The following is a 12,793-nucleotide window of genomic DNA, read 5'->3' on the forward strand; positions in this document are numbered from 1 at the left end:
AGGATGAGCTTGTAGCCCTTGGCGGCAGCCACAAAGGCCAGCCCAATGCCGGTGTTGCCGCTGGTGGGCTCAACCAGGGTGGTGACGCCTGCCAGGACAGAAAGCAGCAGCGAGAGGCTCAGCACTTGGTGGTAGCTCCGCGCACGCCAGCGGCGGGGCAGGGCAGCGCCTGCTGCGCTCGGGAGCAGGCGAGTGCTGTCGCTCCATGCATGTGGTTCAGGCGGCACAGAGGGCTGGCCCCGCTGCATGCTGCAGGCGCTGAGGTGTCAGCGCCTCCAAAGGGCTTGCGCTCCCGCCTGCGGCGGCAGCTAGCCAGCCCGCTGTGTGCTGCCCGCTGTGGCCCACCCACCTGGCTGGATCAAGCCCTTCTTCTCCGCATCCTCAATCATGTTGCGCCCAATCCTGCAGCACGCATGCGCCTCCAGACTCTCACACGCTGGTACAACTACCAGCAGTTGCAGCATGCAGAGCGACAACGCAGGCCACAAGGCGGGCAGTGGTCACTGCCTACCCCAGTCATGCGTGCACGACTGGGTCACTGCCTGCCCCAGTCATGCGCGCAACACTCCCCAATCACGCGCGCATGACACATCTCGTGCCCCACAAAAGAGGTGCCGGCCAGGCACCTGTCCTTGACGCTGCTGCATGGCTCGCAGCTCTCCAGCTTGGCCGCCACTCGCGCCACGCATCCCTTGGTCACGGTGTTCAGGTAGACGAGCGGTGTGTCTGCGGACGGCGACGAGGGTGGCCCCGGGGGCGCGGGACACGACCTCAACGGTGCCGCCGGAAGTGACGACGACAGAGGACAATATGCACACCAGTTGGGCAGCCGCAGGCCACACGGCTCCACCCCGCTGCAGTCCAGGCCGCACACCTCCAATCAGCTCTGTGACGTTGTCGGCTATCCGCTTGGTGTTCTTGGTGATCAGCGGGGTAGTACCGCTGGTCGGGGGGCGGCAGCGCCGGCAGGGGCCTCGGCGCGGACAAGCAGCGGTTGCCGGGACGGACGGGCCTGCATGGGGGCATTGGACAATGGGCATGGGCGAAGGCTGCTGGGGCCAACTTTTGGATCGGGGTGGCGGGGACACTGCTGCAGTCAACCGCAGGACACAGTCGACCTTGACGGCCAGCATGCTGCGGCAAGCACCTGGGCACGGCCCGCCGCGGCCAGGGCGGCCTGGCCCCGCGGGGTAGCGCAGCTGGGACAGGCCCTCGCCGTCAGTGCCTGCTGCATCATGTGCCGTGAGCACTGGTTGTGATGCCCGAGGAAGGGCAGGCCCTAAATTCACATGTCGAGCTGGACATGCCAGCAGGTCCCGCCACCTGAGCTGCAGCCTGGGAGCTGCTCCTGCATGCCGTTCGTCCCTGCATCGCACGATCGCCTTTACATCTGCCTACGACACGCCCCTTGCTGCTCTTGCCCAACAAGCTCGGCTCGCCACAGTGCGGAGCGGCTCCTGCGCTCCCTTTGCGTTTTGTGGCTCTTGCATCAGTGTCGAGACCTCCCTGCGGTCGCAACAGCCCGTCTCCGGGCGCCATCGCGGCTGGCGGGGGGTGGAGCAGCGGCCGGTCCCGCCTCCAGCAGCCAGGCTAGCCCGCCATGACGAGCGTCAGCCCCGGCGATGCCGCAGCAGCGCAGGCCTACGCCGCCAGCCAGGCCGCCAACCAAGGCTTCACCTCCCAGTCGGCCGAGTTCTTCCTGCAAAACTACCGGCTGGGCAAGACGCTGGGCATCGGCTCGTTTGGCAAGGTGTGGCCGGCCGGCCGCCAGCGACGCGCTAAGGGAGCTGCGCCGCCGCCAGCCGCTGGCCCGCCGCCACCGCCACCGCCACGCCCACCGCTGTGCCTGCCTGTGCTGTGGAGCAGGTCAAGGTGGCTGAGCACATCCTGACGGGGCACAAGGTGGCCATCAAGATCCTGAACCGCAAGAAGATCAAGCAGATGGACATGGAGGAGAAGGGTGAGGCGCTCGGCTGGCTCGCTGGCTGCGGCCGGCACAGGCGGCTGGGTGGCATCGACAGCCCCTGACGGCAGGCCGGGGCAGGCATCACATGCTCGACGGCCGTGCCCAGGCAGCCAGCACGTGCAGCCGCTGCATGCCGCCGCGGGGCATGGCCTTCCGCTGCTGGGCCCGACCCGCCTGCTGCCGGTGCCGCGTGGCTGCCCGCAGTGCGGCGGGAGATCAAGATCCTGCGCCTCTTCATGCACCCCCACATCATCCGACTGTACGAGGTGGTGGAGACGCCCAACGACATCTACGTAGTCATGGAGTATGTCAAGGTGGGCAGCGCGCACAGCAGGCACGGCAGGCGCAGCATGCCGGAGCACAGGTGGTCGCACCGGTCGGGGATGCCCATGCGCCCGCCACCCCGCAAGCCGGTCGGGCTCTGCCGCGGTCTGCCCACCAAATGCACCATTGCGCGCATCGCTCGATACTCCATCTCCTCGCCCCCTGCCCACGCGCCTCCTCTCTCCCCTGCCCACCCACACACCCAAGCAGGCGGGCGAGCTCTTTGACTACATTGTAGAGAAGGGGCGGCTGCTGGAGGACGAGGCGCGCCACTTCTTCCAGCAGATCATCTCGGGGGTGGAGTACTGCCACAGGAACATGGTGGTGCACAGGGACCTCAAGGTGGGCGCCTGGGTGTGTGTGCGCATGTGTGTGGGTGGATGTGGGTGTGGGTGTGGGTGGGTGGGTGTTGTGGGTGTTTGCAGGATCCAATGCTGCCCTGGGCTTGGGTGTGGGTATGGGACGCCGGCCTCCAGCTGGGGGGGCCCGGACACTGGGCGCTGCCAGTGGGGTTTGGCTGCAGTGTAAGGCAGCCGCTGGGTTGCCGACGGGAACCCGCCCCACACGCGTGCGCCCCTGCCCCTGCCCGCGTCACCCCCTGCGCAGCCCGAGAACCTGCTGCTGGACAGCAAGATGAATGTGAAGATCGCCGACTTTGGGCTGTCCAACGTCATGCGCGACGGGCACTTCCTCAAGACCTCCTGCGGCAGCCCAAACTACGCGGCGCCAGAGGTGGGCGCGCGTTTTGGGCGGCGCCGGGCGGCGGTGCGAGCGTGTGGTTGGTGGGGTGGGGTGAGGCTGGGTGATGGGAGGCGAGGATGGCTGGTGGGGTGTCCACAGCCGCCCGCCGTGGCTGCACCTGCTGACGTGAGATGCGGCCGCATGGGTGGCTGAGTCTGGACCCTCTGGACCGCACCCCTTCTGCGCTGCAGGTCATCTCTGGGCGGCTGTATGCGGGGCCCGAGGTGGATGTGTGGTCCTGCGGCGTGATCCTGTACGCGCTGCTGTGCGGCTCGCTGCCCTTTGACGACGAGAACATCCCAAACCTGTTCAAGAAGATCAAGGTGGGGGCTGGGTGGGAGACGCGCGGCAAGGAGGCAGCGAGGGAGGGGCGCAGGGGTGGAGGTAGTAGCAATGCGGCAATGTGGACGCGAACGGGCGGCTGGGTGTGCGTGACCGCCGAGTGCGTGGCTTGCATGGCGTGCCGCCGGGGCTGCACCCGACAGTCTGGTGTGTGTGTGCGCTCCCGCGTGCTGGCAGGGAGGCATCTACACGCTGCCCAGCCACCTGAGCCCGGGGGCGCGGGACCTCATCCCGCGCATGCTCCTGGTGGACCCGCTGAAGCGCATCACCATCCCTGAGATCAGGTACGCCGCGCCGCCGCCGCCACCTGCCTGCCTGCCACTTCCCAGCAGCAACACAGCCGCCTGCGCCCCACCCGCCATTGCACTGCCACAAACCCCTGATCGCCCCAGCTGCCTCACCCTCCAAAACTCACCCTCAGCCACCTCACCACCCACCCCCCTCACCCTCAGCCTTCTCATCACCCACCCTCCCACCCACACCACCCCCCCTCCCACAGGCAGCACCCCTGGTTCACGGTGCACCTGCCGCGCTACCTGGCGGTCATGCAAGCCGACCCGGTGGCGGCGGGGACGCACGTGGACGAGGACATTGTGAGGGAGGTGGTGCGCCTGGGCTTCTCCCGCGACTTTGTGGCGGAGAGCCTCAAGACGCGGCAGCAGAACAAGGTGGGGGTGTGGGCCGAGGCGGGTGGCTGGCAGTGGGGCTGGTGGAGGCGGGGCTGGCGGGTGGCAAGCGGTCCCGGGCGGTGCGGGCAGGCGGGCTGGGGCAGAGCTGGGCGGCTGCGCGAGGGGCGGGCTGCTGGGCGCGCCCTGGGACCTGTGTGCGCCTTGTGGCCTGCCGGGCTCTGCTGTCCACCCGCCCACCTTGGGCATTCCTCAGCCCCTCGGCCTCGTGCTCGCAACCCTCCCTCCCTCTCTACTCCCCCCACCTGCTCAACCCTCCTTCCCTCCACCCCTCCATCCCTCTCCTGCTCACAGCTCTTCCTCACTCACTCGCCTGCCCCTCCCTCCCTCCCTCCTCCTGCAGGCCTCGGTGGCTTACTACCTGATGGCCGACAACCGCCGCCGCATGCCCTCCTCCGCCTACCTCAAAGAGGAGATGACGGAGGCGACAGATGCCGCGCTGCAGTACCCCTCGGGTGAGGCTGGGGTGGGAGGATGGGGTGGCTGAGTTTGGCTTGGCTGGGTTGGCTTGGGTTTGGCTGGGCTGGGGCACGGTTGGGAGGCGATCAGATGCGGACCTGGCCTCACGTCGCCGCGCTGCCGGCACCCCGGCAGCGGCCCAAGTGCAGCTGCCGCAGCCAGTCACTCTACTGGCGCTGGTCTGCCGCCATGCCCACGTTGTGTTACCCATCCTGCCCTGCCTGGCCGGTGCCTGCAGGCATGATGGCCACCAGCCGCAGCAACACCAGCCTGCAGCCCGCGCCGCGCTTGGTGGTGGAGCGGCGCTGGCGCCTGGGCCTCAGCTCCAGGGCGCACCCGTCCAGCATCATGCAGGCAAGCAGCAGTACAGCAGTACAGCAGCACAGGCAGCGACAGCCCCGGCCCCGCCTGTAGTGAGAGTATGAGTCTCCCTAGGCAGCAGCGAGGGTACATGCAGCGGTGCAGGCATGCAGGCATCCCTCCCCTCCTGCCGTGTCTCACCGTCTCACTAGCTGCCGGGTGTACTGCCCGACTGTGCTGCAGGAATTGTACCGCACGCTGCAGTACTGCGGGGTGGCGTGGAAGAAAAACGGGCCCTACAACCTCAAGTGCCGCGCCATGCTGCGCCTGCGCGCGCCGCCGCCCGGCGACATGGACGGCGGCGGCGGCAGCGGCTCGCAGGCGGCGCTCAGCCGGCAGCTCAGCGGCGTGGCGTCTGACGACGGCATGGCTCTCGACGACCCCTCGCCCTCCCAGGCCGCAGGCGGCGGCCCGCTCTCCATGGCCGTGGCAGCAGATGACGCTCGCATGGACGGCGTGGCGCCCGGCGTGCGGCGGCCGTCGGGCGCGGCGGCCGCGGCCGAGGCGGCGGCGCAGGAGCGCGAGGTCAAGTTTGAGGCCCAGCTGTACAAGATGAGGGATGGGGAGTACTCGCTGGACTTCCAGGTCAGCATGCGTCAGCTCAGCATACGCCACATCAGCATGCGCCACATCAGCACAGCCAGCTCAGCGATGCCAGCACGCCGCCTGCGTGGCCCTCCCGGTGCCGGAATCCGCGGCGCCGCCAGCCTCGCCGCGTGCGCTCCGCCATGTACAACCCACCCAGGATGGCCATTGCCCGCGCTCACCCGCCCACCTGTGCCCTCTGCCCCATCCCCTGCTGCAGCGCCTCTCTGGCGACCTCTTCCTCTTCATGGACACCTGCAGCTCCATGCTGTCCGTGCTGCGGCTGTAGGGCCCCAGGCGTGCACACCACCCCACCAGCAGCCCTCGGCTGCAGCCACGGCGGCGACCGCCGCATCAGCAGCCCCCCATGGTTGCACCAAGCCCTGCGCCCACATGTGCCAGGCAGCTTTTCCCAGCCCCTGCCACCCTGTGCTCTCCCCACCTCCCTTAGTGTGCAGTTTTCCCCTAGTTTTGCGTCGCTGCTTCTCCTCCCCCGCTCATTTTGTCAATTTCCTGCTAGCATTTGCTGGTGCTTGGGTGCACTTGGAGCACTGCCCAAATTTTCCGCTCCCATGCGCAGCAGACAGCTTCCATGTGAGCATTCAAACAAGTCACACTCAGCAGGCACAAGTGAGGGTGCGGCATAGCAGCAGCACAAACGCACATGTCAGCCTCAGCAATGGCAGCAGCGGCCGTTGCCAGGTGCCGCACTGAGCAGCGAGCGATGCCGTCATCTGGCGCGCTTCTGCCGCCGCGGCTGCTTGAGCCGCACGGCGATGCGGATGGGCACGCCTCCAAAACCAAACTCCTTGCGGATCTGCGCCGCCACAAAGCGCTGGGAGGGGGCGGAGAGCGCCGTGCTGCCGCTGACCCAGGCCACAAAGGTGGGCGGCCGCGCCTTGACCTGCAACAAGCACCAACCGCTACACGCTTCACACCAAGTGCAGGGGGTGCTCGATGCGGCGCGACCAAACGGTCTGCTGCAGGCAGGCAGGCAGGAAGGCAGGCGGGGCAACTATGCTGCAGTGGAGGCGCCACAACGGCGCACCTGCGAGATGTATGTTATGCGGTTCAGCACCTGCCCGCCCCCCACCTGGTACTCTGCAGCTTTCTGCGGCAGCCGGCAGCCCACACAGGAGGCACATGGTCAGGAAACACTGGCACGCGTGGTCAAGCAGGCACGCGCGGGTGATCAAGCAGGGATGTGTTTGAGGAGGCATAGTGCCAAACAGGCAGCTCCTTGTGCAGCACGAAAGCAGCCACAGAGTCGAACCCAGCTCGGCAGCAAGTGGGCGAGAGGCAGGCGCGTGGCGGCTTGCCTTCTCCACCCAGCGGTTGAGGTGAGAGGTGGGCACGCGCTGGTTCCACCGCCGATACATGGCGGCGGCAGCCGGCAGCAGCATGCCCACGCCCTCCCCAGTCATCGCCGACATGCCGATGATGGGGACGCCGCTGCGGGGAGCGGGAGGGAGCAGCAGGGCGAGGAGGTGGGCCGGCACGGGCAGGCAAGGCGAGGCCACGCAGCGACTGGCCGGCACGCCATCGGGCGGCAGACGCATGCTCCGGCAGCCAAACACCGCCTCCTGCACAGTGCCTGCCCACCCCTCCTGGCCGCTCACCTGACGTCCGGCAGGTTGTCCTCTACAGCCTCCCGCACCAGGCGCATCGCGTGCTGGCGCTTGGCGGGCGTCAGCGTATCCAGCTTGTTGGCCACGATGAGCAGCAGGCGACCCTCCGCCACCACATCTGGCAGGCAGGCAGGCAGGCAGGCGCGGTGGGGCATGGGGGGTGAAGATAGGTGGGAGGTTTACGGACACGAGGCGAGTAGGCGTGCAGGGCAGGGCAGCACAGGGCAGCACAGGGCAGCACAGAGTAGGCGTGCAGCACAGGCCAGCACAGACCCAGCACAGCACAGCACAGCACAGAACAGAACAGAACAGCCACCCGATGCAAGCGTGATTTCTCGGTGCGTCAGCCCCTGCCCCAGCTCGAGGCAGCGCGCCGCGTCCACCAGCAGCGCCACGGCATGCACGAACTGCATCACGCCGCGCGCCTCAGCCACCGTCTGCTGCGCCACCGCGCCGCCTGCAAGCAAGCGGCAGGGCACAGGGGGGCGTGCGCAGGCCGGGCACACCTCGTCAGCTTCTGCCGGCGCACCATTCTGCCCACGGCTCCACACGACGCACGCCGCGCAAGCCAGCGCCGCCCTGCCATAACTGCCCTGCAGAGGCTCACAGGGGACCTCTCACCCTGCCCCCACCCCCTGCCCACCCGACTCGTCATAATTAGCCAGCTTGGTGCGCCTGATCCAGCCCGCCGTGTCCACCAGCTCCACCTCCTGCCCCTCCCACTCTATGCGCTCCTTGATGGCGTCCCGTGTCAGCCCCGGCTCGGGCCCCGTCAGGCACCGCTCCGACCCAAGCAGCCAGTTGGCCAGAGTGGACTTGCCCTGTGGGGTGGGAGAGGGGGCGGCACGCGCAGAGCCATGCTGCAACGCTTGGCGGGTGTGGCTTTCCACGCCAAGGTGGGCAGGGAAGACGGCAAGGGGCCGCCGCCGTGGGGGCCCAGACGAGGGAGGCCAGCGGGCGCTGGCAGCCCCGGATGCATGCCGAGTGTGCAGGCAGTGAGCGAATACCTTCCGCAGGCTGGAGGGCAGACACTCACCACATTGGGAAGGCCCATGATGGCTATTCTCAACGGCACGCTGCTGCCGCCGCCGCTGTTGCTAGTCTTCGGGTCCTCCTTCCCCCACTCCCCGCCCCCCGCCTGCTGCTGCACCGCCGCCCCTTGCCCGCCGAGCCCCCGCGGGGCCGCCGCCGCTGCCATGCCGCTGATGCCGTCGCTGCCGTCACTGCTGCTGTAGCCGGCGATGTCCGTGCTGCCGCTGCCGCTGGGGGCCTCTATTTGCTGCACCGCCGCCCGCCGCGCCTCGGTGAGTGGGTCCAGCAGCGGCTGCAGCGCCGCATACAGGTCGGTCATGCCCTCTCCAGTCATTGCAGACAGGGCCACAGGCTCCCCAAGCCCCAGCCGCATGCTTTCCGCCACCGCGGCAGCCACCGCGGCCGCCCCGCCGCCGCCCCGCCGCTCGCACTTGTTGGCTGCCAGCAGCACGGCGCAGCTGCGGGCGGCGGGGCCGGTCGCGCCCGGCCCCACCACCGTCTTGCGCAGCCATCGCGCCAACTCCTCATCTGCTGGCAGCGTGCCGGTGCTGCAGGCAGGCGGGAAGGCAAAGGCGGGGCAGCGAGGGTCACGATATTCCCCAGCTGTGAGACTGCACCAGCACACACCCAGGCGGCGGTACAGCCCATCCAGCAGCCCCTGGCCTCGACCCAGCCGCGTATCCGAGCCCCCCAGCCCAGCCCGCCCCACCTGCCGTCGACGAGGAACAGCGCAATGTCGGAGCGGGCGAGCACGGTGGCGGTGAGCACGGTGGCACGCGCCTGGATCGAGTCCCCAGGCAGGAAGGGCTCCAGACCCGAGGTGTCGATCACCCGAAACCTGCAGAGCAGGAGCAGGGATGCCTGATACACTGTATGATACCTGCCGGGGTCGGGGGCACGCCGCTGGCCGTGCCTTTGGGCGCGCACGCCGCGGTTCAGCCCCGCGGAGCAAAGCGCCCGCGCCCGCGCTCCGGAGGCCGCCCCGCAAGCGCACCGCAGGTCTGCCAGGCGGGCCACTCCCTCCTGGTAGTCCCGCGTGACGTGGCCGCCGGGCGTGTCGTGCACCACGGCCTCCCGCCGCCGCACCAGGCGGTTGAACAGGGCAGACTTGCCGACGTTGGGACGGCCGATGATGGCCACCTGGGTATGGCAGGGCTGGGCGGAGCAGCCTGAGCATGCAGCCAGAGGTCTACATGGATGCCATGTGCCTTGCGCTGAGCCCAGGCCAGCAGCGCAGTCCAGGGCTGGAGTGGGACAAAAGGTGGCGGGCGGGCGGCGGCGGCAGCGGCGGCGCGCACCACTGGCAGCAGGCTGTCGGGCAGCGCGGTGCTGTAGCAGCGGGCACATGCGTCCTCTGCGATGCTCCAAGCTGCCTTTCCGCGCCGCAGCCAGCCCGCAGCAACCCGCAGGCCCCGCATTGCGTTTGCAACGGCAGCGGCTATTGGGTAGCCCCTCTGTGCCCCTCAATTGGAATCGGCAGATCGAGATGCACCGTTTCCAGTGCCCGTGCGCGGGTTTCGACCCTGCCCAGCCTCCGTCCCGCCTCGGATGCAGTACAGGTCCACCCCAGAAGGCCGGGCGTGCCCCCGGCAGCCCGCACAACACACCAACCATGTCTGCTGACGAGGGCAGAGAGCGCGAGGTGCGCGATGCGCCGATGAACGAGGAGCGCGAGGAGCGCTCCAGCCGCGAGCCTGCCCCTGTGCAGCAGCACAAGTGCTTCGTGGGAGGCATCTCCTGGCACCTGGACGACCACAAGCTCCGGGAGGGTGAGCGCCGGGGGAGATCAGCGGGGGGTAGCGCGTAGGCCCGCTCTCTTGGGGTTCCCGCTCGATCAATTGGCCCGGGACGTGCCCTCCGTGCAGCCTTCGCCGAGTTCAACCCCACCGACGCCGTGGTGATGATGGACAAGATGACGGGCCGCAGCCGCGGCTTTGGCTTCGTGATGTTCGGCGACAAACGCGACCAGGACGCCGCCATCGAGGCGATGCACAACACGGAGGTGGACGGCCGCCGCATCTCGGTGACCAGGGCGGTGCCGCAGGCCGAGACGGCGCCGGGCACACCCGCCGACGCGCTGCGCAAGGGCCAGTTCGTGCCGCGCGAGGCCGGCCGCGTGGGCGGCTACAGGTGGGTGCCTGGGGTGCAGCGGTTCAGGTGCTTAGCCTGGGCGCCGCTGCCGTCTGCTGGTGCAGCATGCGCGTGGCTAGCACCCACCTAAGCCTCGCGTTTCCTCAACCGGTCCCCTCTATAGGGGTGGCGGCGGCGGCGGCTACGGCGGTGGCGGTTACGGCCGCAGCGACCGCGGGGGCTATGGCGGCCGCGAGGACTACTACCGTGGCGGCGGCGGCGGCTACGGCCGTGATGACTATTACCGCGGCGGCGGCGGCGGCTACGGCGGCGGCGGTGCGTTCTCTCTGTGCCTGTAGCTGCCTGCCTGCTGGGTGCCAGACCCTGGCCCTAGCTCTGTGCAGGCTGGCTGGCTGCTGTGTCCAGGCCACACCCTTGCCGCTCCAGCCACTCACAAGCAGCCCACATGCACGCTCATGCTGCAACAAACTGCAGTCGTCGCCGCTGCTTCTACTGTGGCTGCCGCAGGCTACGACAGCAGGGGGTATGGCGGCGGCTACGACCAGCGCGGCGGGTATGGCGGCTACGACCAGAGGGGTGGCTACGGAGGTGAGTGGTTCGCCCGCGGCGCCCAGGCCAAGCGACCTCCTCTGCGCGGCCCTCCCCCGGCCCTATTGAGGCACAACAGTCGAGCTGGCCTCGCCTGGCCGAGTGTGCCGCTGTTTGGTTTCCGCATTCTCACCACCCCTGCCGTCCCTGGCCTGGCCCGCCCCCATCGTAGCGACTGCAGGGTACGACTATGGCGGCTACGGCGGCGGCGGCGGCGGCGGCGGCTACGGCGCCAGCGCCGGCTACGGCGCCGGCTACGACCAGCGTGGCGGCGGTGGCTACGGCGGCGGAGGCGGCTACGACGATAGGTGGGGCGTTGCAGGGATGCGCTGGGGGGGGTGATGGGATGCGCCTGGGAGACCATGCCGTGTCCTGCACCCTGCCGCCCAGCGCATGCAGAGCATGCCTGACACCTTGCCTGCCTGCCTGCCTGCCTGCCTGCCTGCCTGCCTGCCTGCCTGCCTGCAGGGGCTACGGTGCCGAGCGCGGCCACGCTGACCGCCGCGGTGCCGGGCCCTACGATCGCCGGTAGGCTCAAGGCTCTCCGAGCCATCCAGCAACCAGCCGGCAGGCTTGCAGGGCTCAGAAGAGCCCGGGAGGAGCAGAGCAGACGCAGAGCCGGCAGCTGACCAGCTGGCCAGCCACCTCCTGAGCCAGGCCGACAGTTTGTGTGTGTGTGTGTGTTCCCAGCCTGCCCGTTTTTTCCTGCCAAGCAGGGCGCTGGGCAAGCAGCGCCGGGACAGGGCAAGGCAGCGTGCAGAGCTCTGTGCTTGTGTAATCGCGACAGATTGGCAGGCAGGCTGGCAGCCCAGCCCTCAGCATCAACATGCTCCAGCTGCTAGCCCCACAGCTCAGCTGTGACAGTATTGCTCCAGCACAAGCCAGTATTGTTCCAGTGTGGCAGTATCCTTCCAGCACAAGCCAGTTATGGGGCATGCGCCAGGCAATCCACCACAGCACAGCCCAGACATCAGCAGGCAGGCAAGCTGCCCTGCGCTGCTGACCGCTGTGCTGCCCCTGTGTGCAGGTGCAGGCTGACCCCGGCGCCGCAGCTGCCTGCAGCCCTCAAGTTGCCGCTTGCGCGCTGCAGCTGACTGCCGGCTGCCAGCGGCTGCTGGTTCAGCTCTCTGTGGCATTGCACTGCTCGGGCAGCGTGTAGAAAGCGGCAGGCTGAACCCCGGCCCAAGATCGCAGTTGTATGGGTCAGCTTTTGGGGGGTGGCCGCAGGCCTGTCTCGGCGGTGCTGTGGGGATGCTGTGCCCGAGGCCTGCGCAACACAGCAGTTTGTTTCCAAGGCCCTGTCAACCATGACGTCATTGGTGAGTGTTCTCCCAATGGCGGCATGCTTTGCAGGCACAGCAGGCAGGCTCTGATGCAGCATCTTGCAGTTTAGCTGGGCGATGAAGCAGAGGGCTGCGGCAGCCTGGGGAGTGTGCTACTGAGCGGCAGGCAGGTGTGCCACAGCCAGCTCCCAGTTCGGCGGCATGGCGGCAGGAGACGGCAGAGGAGAGCAGGCAAGCCCAATGTGCGTGCATGTGCCCGTCTGTGAAAATTGCGCCCTCTTTTGCGCCACTCTTGCAGGCACCCGGTGGTCTTCACCACCCCCCAAACCCTGGAAACTTGATTTGAGGCGCAATACATTCATTAATATGAACAAAATTGAACCGTTGTAAATTGCCAACGAGAGAGCAGCAAAACAGCAGAAGCGAGTAGCAGCAGCAGCTAAACAGCTAGAGCAGTGCAGAAGTACATTGAATCATTGTGGGTACAACGGGAAAGGAAAACAACAGAAAAACGGATGGGCTATCCCGGATCAGGCAAAACTTCGGGCGTGCGAGCCGCATGCGTGTGCGTGCGCTCACTTCCCATCTGGCGCCTCCTCTTGCGTGTTGTACAGCTGCTTGTGGAACTCCTGCTGCACAACGTCCTGTGCACACAGAGCCAGGCAGGGCCAGCAGCCGGGATGGGCATCAGCCAGCAACAGGAGCAAC

At 68.0% G+C, this 12,793-nt stretch overlaps 4 protein-coding genes across 4 annotated transcripts in view; 2 read left to right on the forward strand and 2 right to left on the reverse strand.

The window, feature by feature from the left end:
- The window catches only part of CHLNCDRAFT_10178 (hypothetical protein), a gene marked incomplete at both ends in the record, with an annotated part of 2,750 nt that extends 1,845 nt beyond the window's left edge, over positions 1-905 (reverse strand). The window contains 4 exons of the mRNA XM_005848402.1: positions 33-88; positions 350-402; positions 627-726; positions 875-905. Coding sequence (XP_005848464.1) covers positions 33-88; positions 350-402; positions 627-726; positions 875-905 — 240 coding nt within the window. The remainder of the gene's footprint in view (positions 1-32; positions 89-349; positions 403-626; positions 727-874) is intronic.
- A 487-nt stretch (positions 906-1,392) lies between these two features.
- On the forward strand, positions 1,393-6,067 carry CHLNCDRAFT_57611 (hypothetical protein). The gene is made up of 12 exons (XM_005848201.1): positions 1,393-1,750; positions 1,867-1,960; positions 2,171-2,280; positions 2,501-2,632; positions 2,897-3,022; positions 3,223-3,354; positions 3,551-3,657; positions 3,873-4,041; positions 4,403-4,514; positions 4,757-4,890; positions 5,062-5,463; positions 5,684-6,067. The coding sequence occupies exons 1-12, from the start codon at positions 1,601-1,603 to the stop codon at positions 5,750-5,752; spliced, it is 1,737 nt and encodes a 578-aa protein (XP_005848263.1). The 5' UTR covers positions 1,393-1,600; the 3' UTR covers positions 5,753-6,067.
- Positions 6,068-6,193: 126 nt separating this feature from the next.
- CHLNCDRAFT_144853 (hypothetical protein) lies at positions 6,194-9,541 on the reverse strand (the record flags this gene model as incomplete). Its single annotated transcript, XM_005848403.1, has 10 exons — positions 6,194-6,367; positions 6,512-6,574; positions 6,792-6,915; positions 7,083-7,209; positions 7,408-7,548; positions 7,735-7,912; positions 8,128-8,671; positions 8,833-8,961; positions 9,118-9,263; positions 9,422-9,541. The coding sequence occupies 10 exons, from the start codon at positions 9,539-9,541 to the stop codon at positions 6,194-6,196; spliced, it is 1,746 nt and encodes a 581-aa protein (XP_005848465.1).
- A 239-nt stretch (positions 9,542-9,780) lies between these two features.
- Positions 9,781-11,144, forward strand: CHLNCDRAFT_22355 (hypothetical protein; the record flags this gene model as incomplete). The annotated part of the gene is made up of 4 exons (XM_005848202.1): positions 9,781-9,892; positions 9,989-10,158; positions 10,346-10,533; positions 11,039-11,144. The coding sequence occupies 4 exons, from the start codon at positions 9,781-9,783 to the stop codon at positions 11,142-11,144; spliced, it is 576 nt and encodes a 191-aa protein (XP_005848264.1).
- Positions 11,145-12,793: the final 1,649 nt, after the last annotated feature.

Source organism: Chlorella variabilis (assembly GCF_000147415.1).
Source record: "Chlorella variabilis unplaced genomic scaffold CHLNCscaffold_8, whole genome shotgun sequence".
Classification (NCBI taxonomy): domain Eukaryota; kingdom Viridiplantae; phylum Chlorophyta; class Trebouxiophyceae; order Chlorellales; family Chlorellaceae; genus Chlorella; species Chlorella variabilis.

What these genes read in the sequence shown, in the direction of transcription:
- CHLNCDRAFT_57611 (XM_005848201.1), top strand. Translation starts at nt 1,601, where the DNA reads ATGACGAGCGTCAGCCCCGGCGATGCCGCAGCAGCGCAGGCCTACGCC. An exon ending in GCATCGGCTCGTTTGGCAAG is followed by an intron (nt 1,751 to 1,866) that starts GTGTGGCCGGCC and finishes GCTGTGGAGCAG; the next exon opens with GTCAAGGTGGCTGAGCACAT. An exon ending in GATGGACATGGAGGAGAAGG is followed by an intron (nt 1,961 to 2,170) that starts GTGAGGCGCTCG and finishes GGCTGCCCGCAG; the next exon opens with TGCGGCGGGAGATCAAGATC.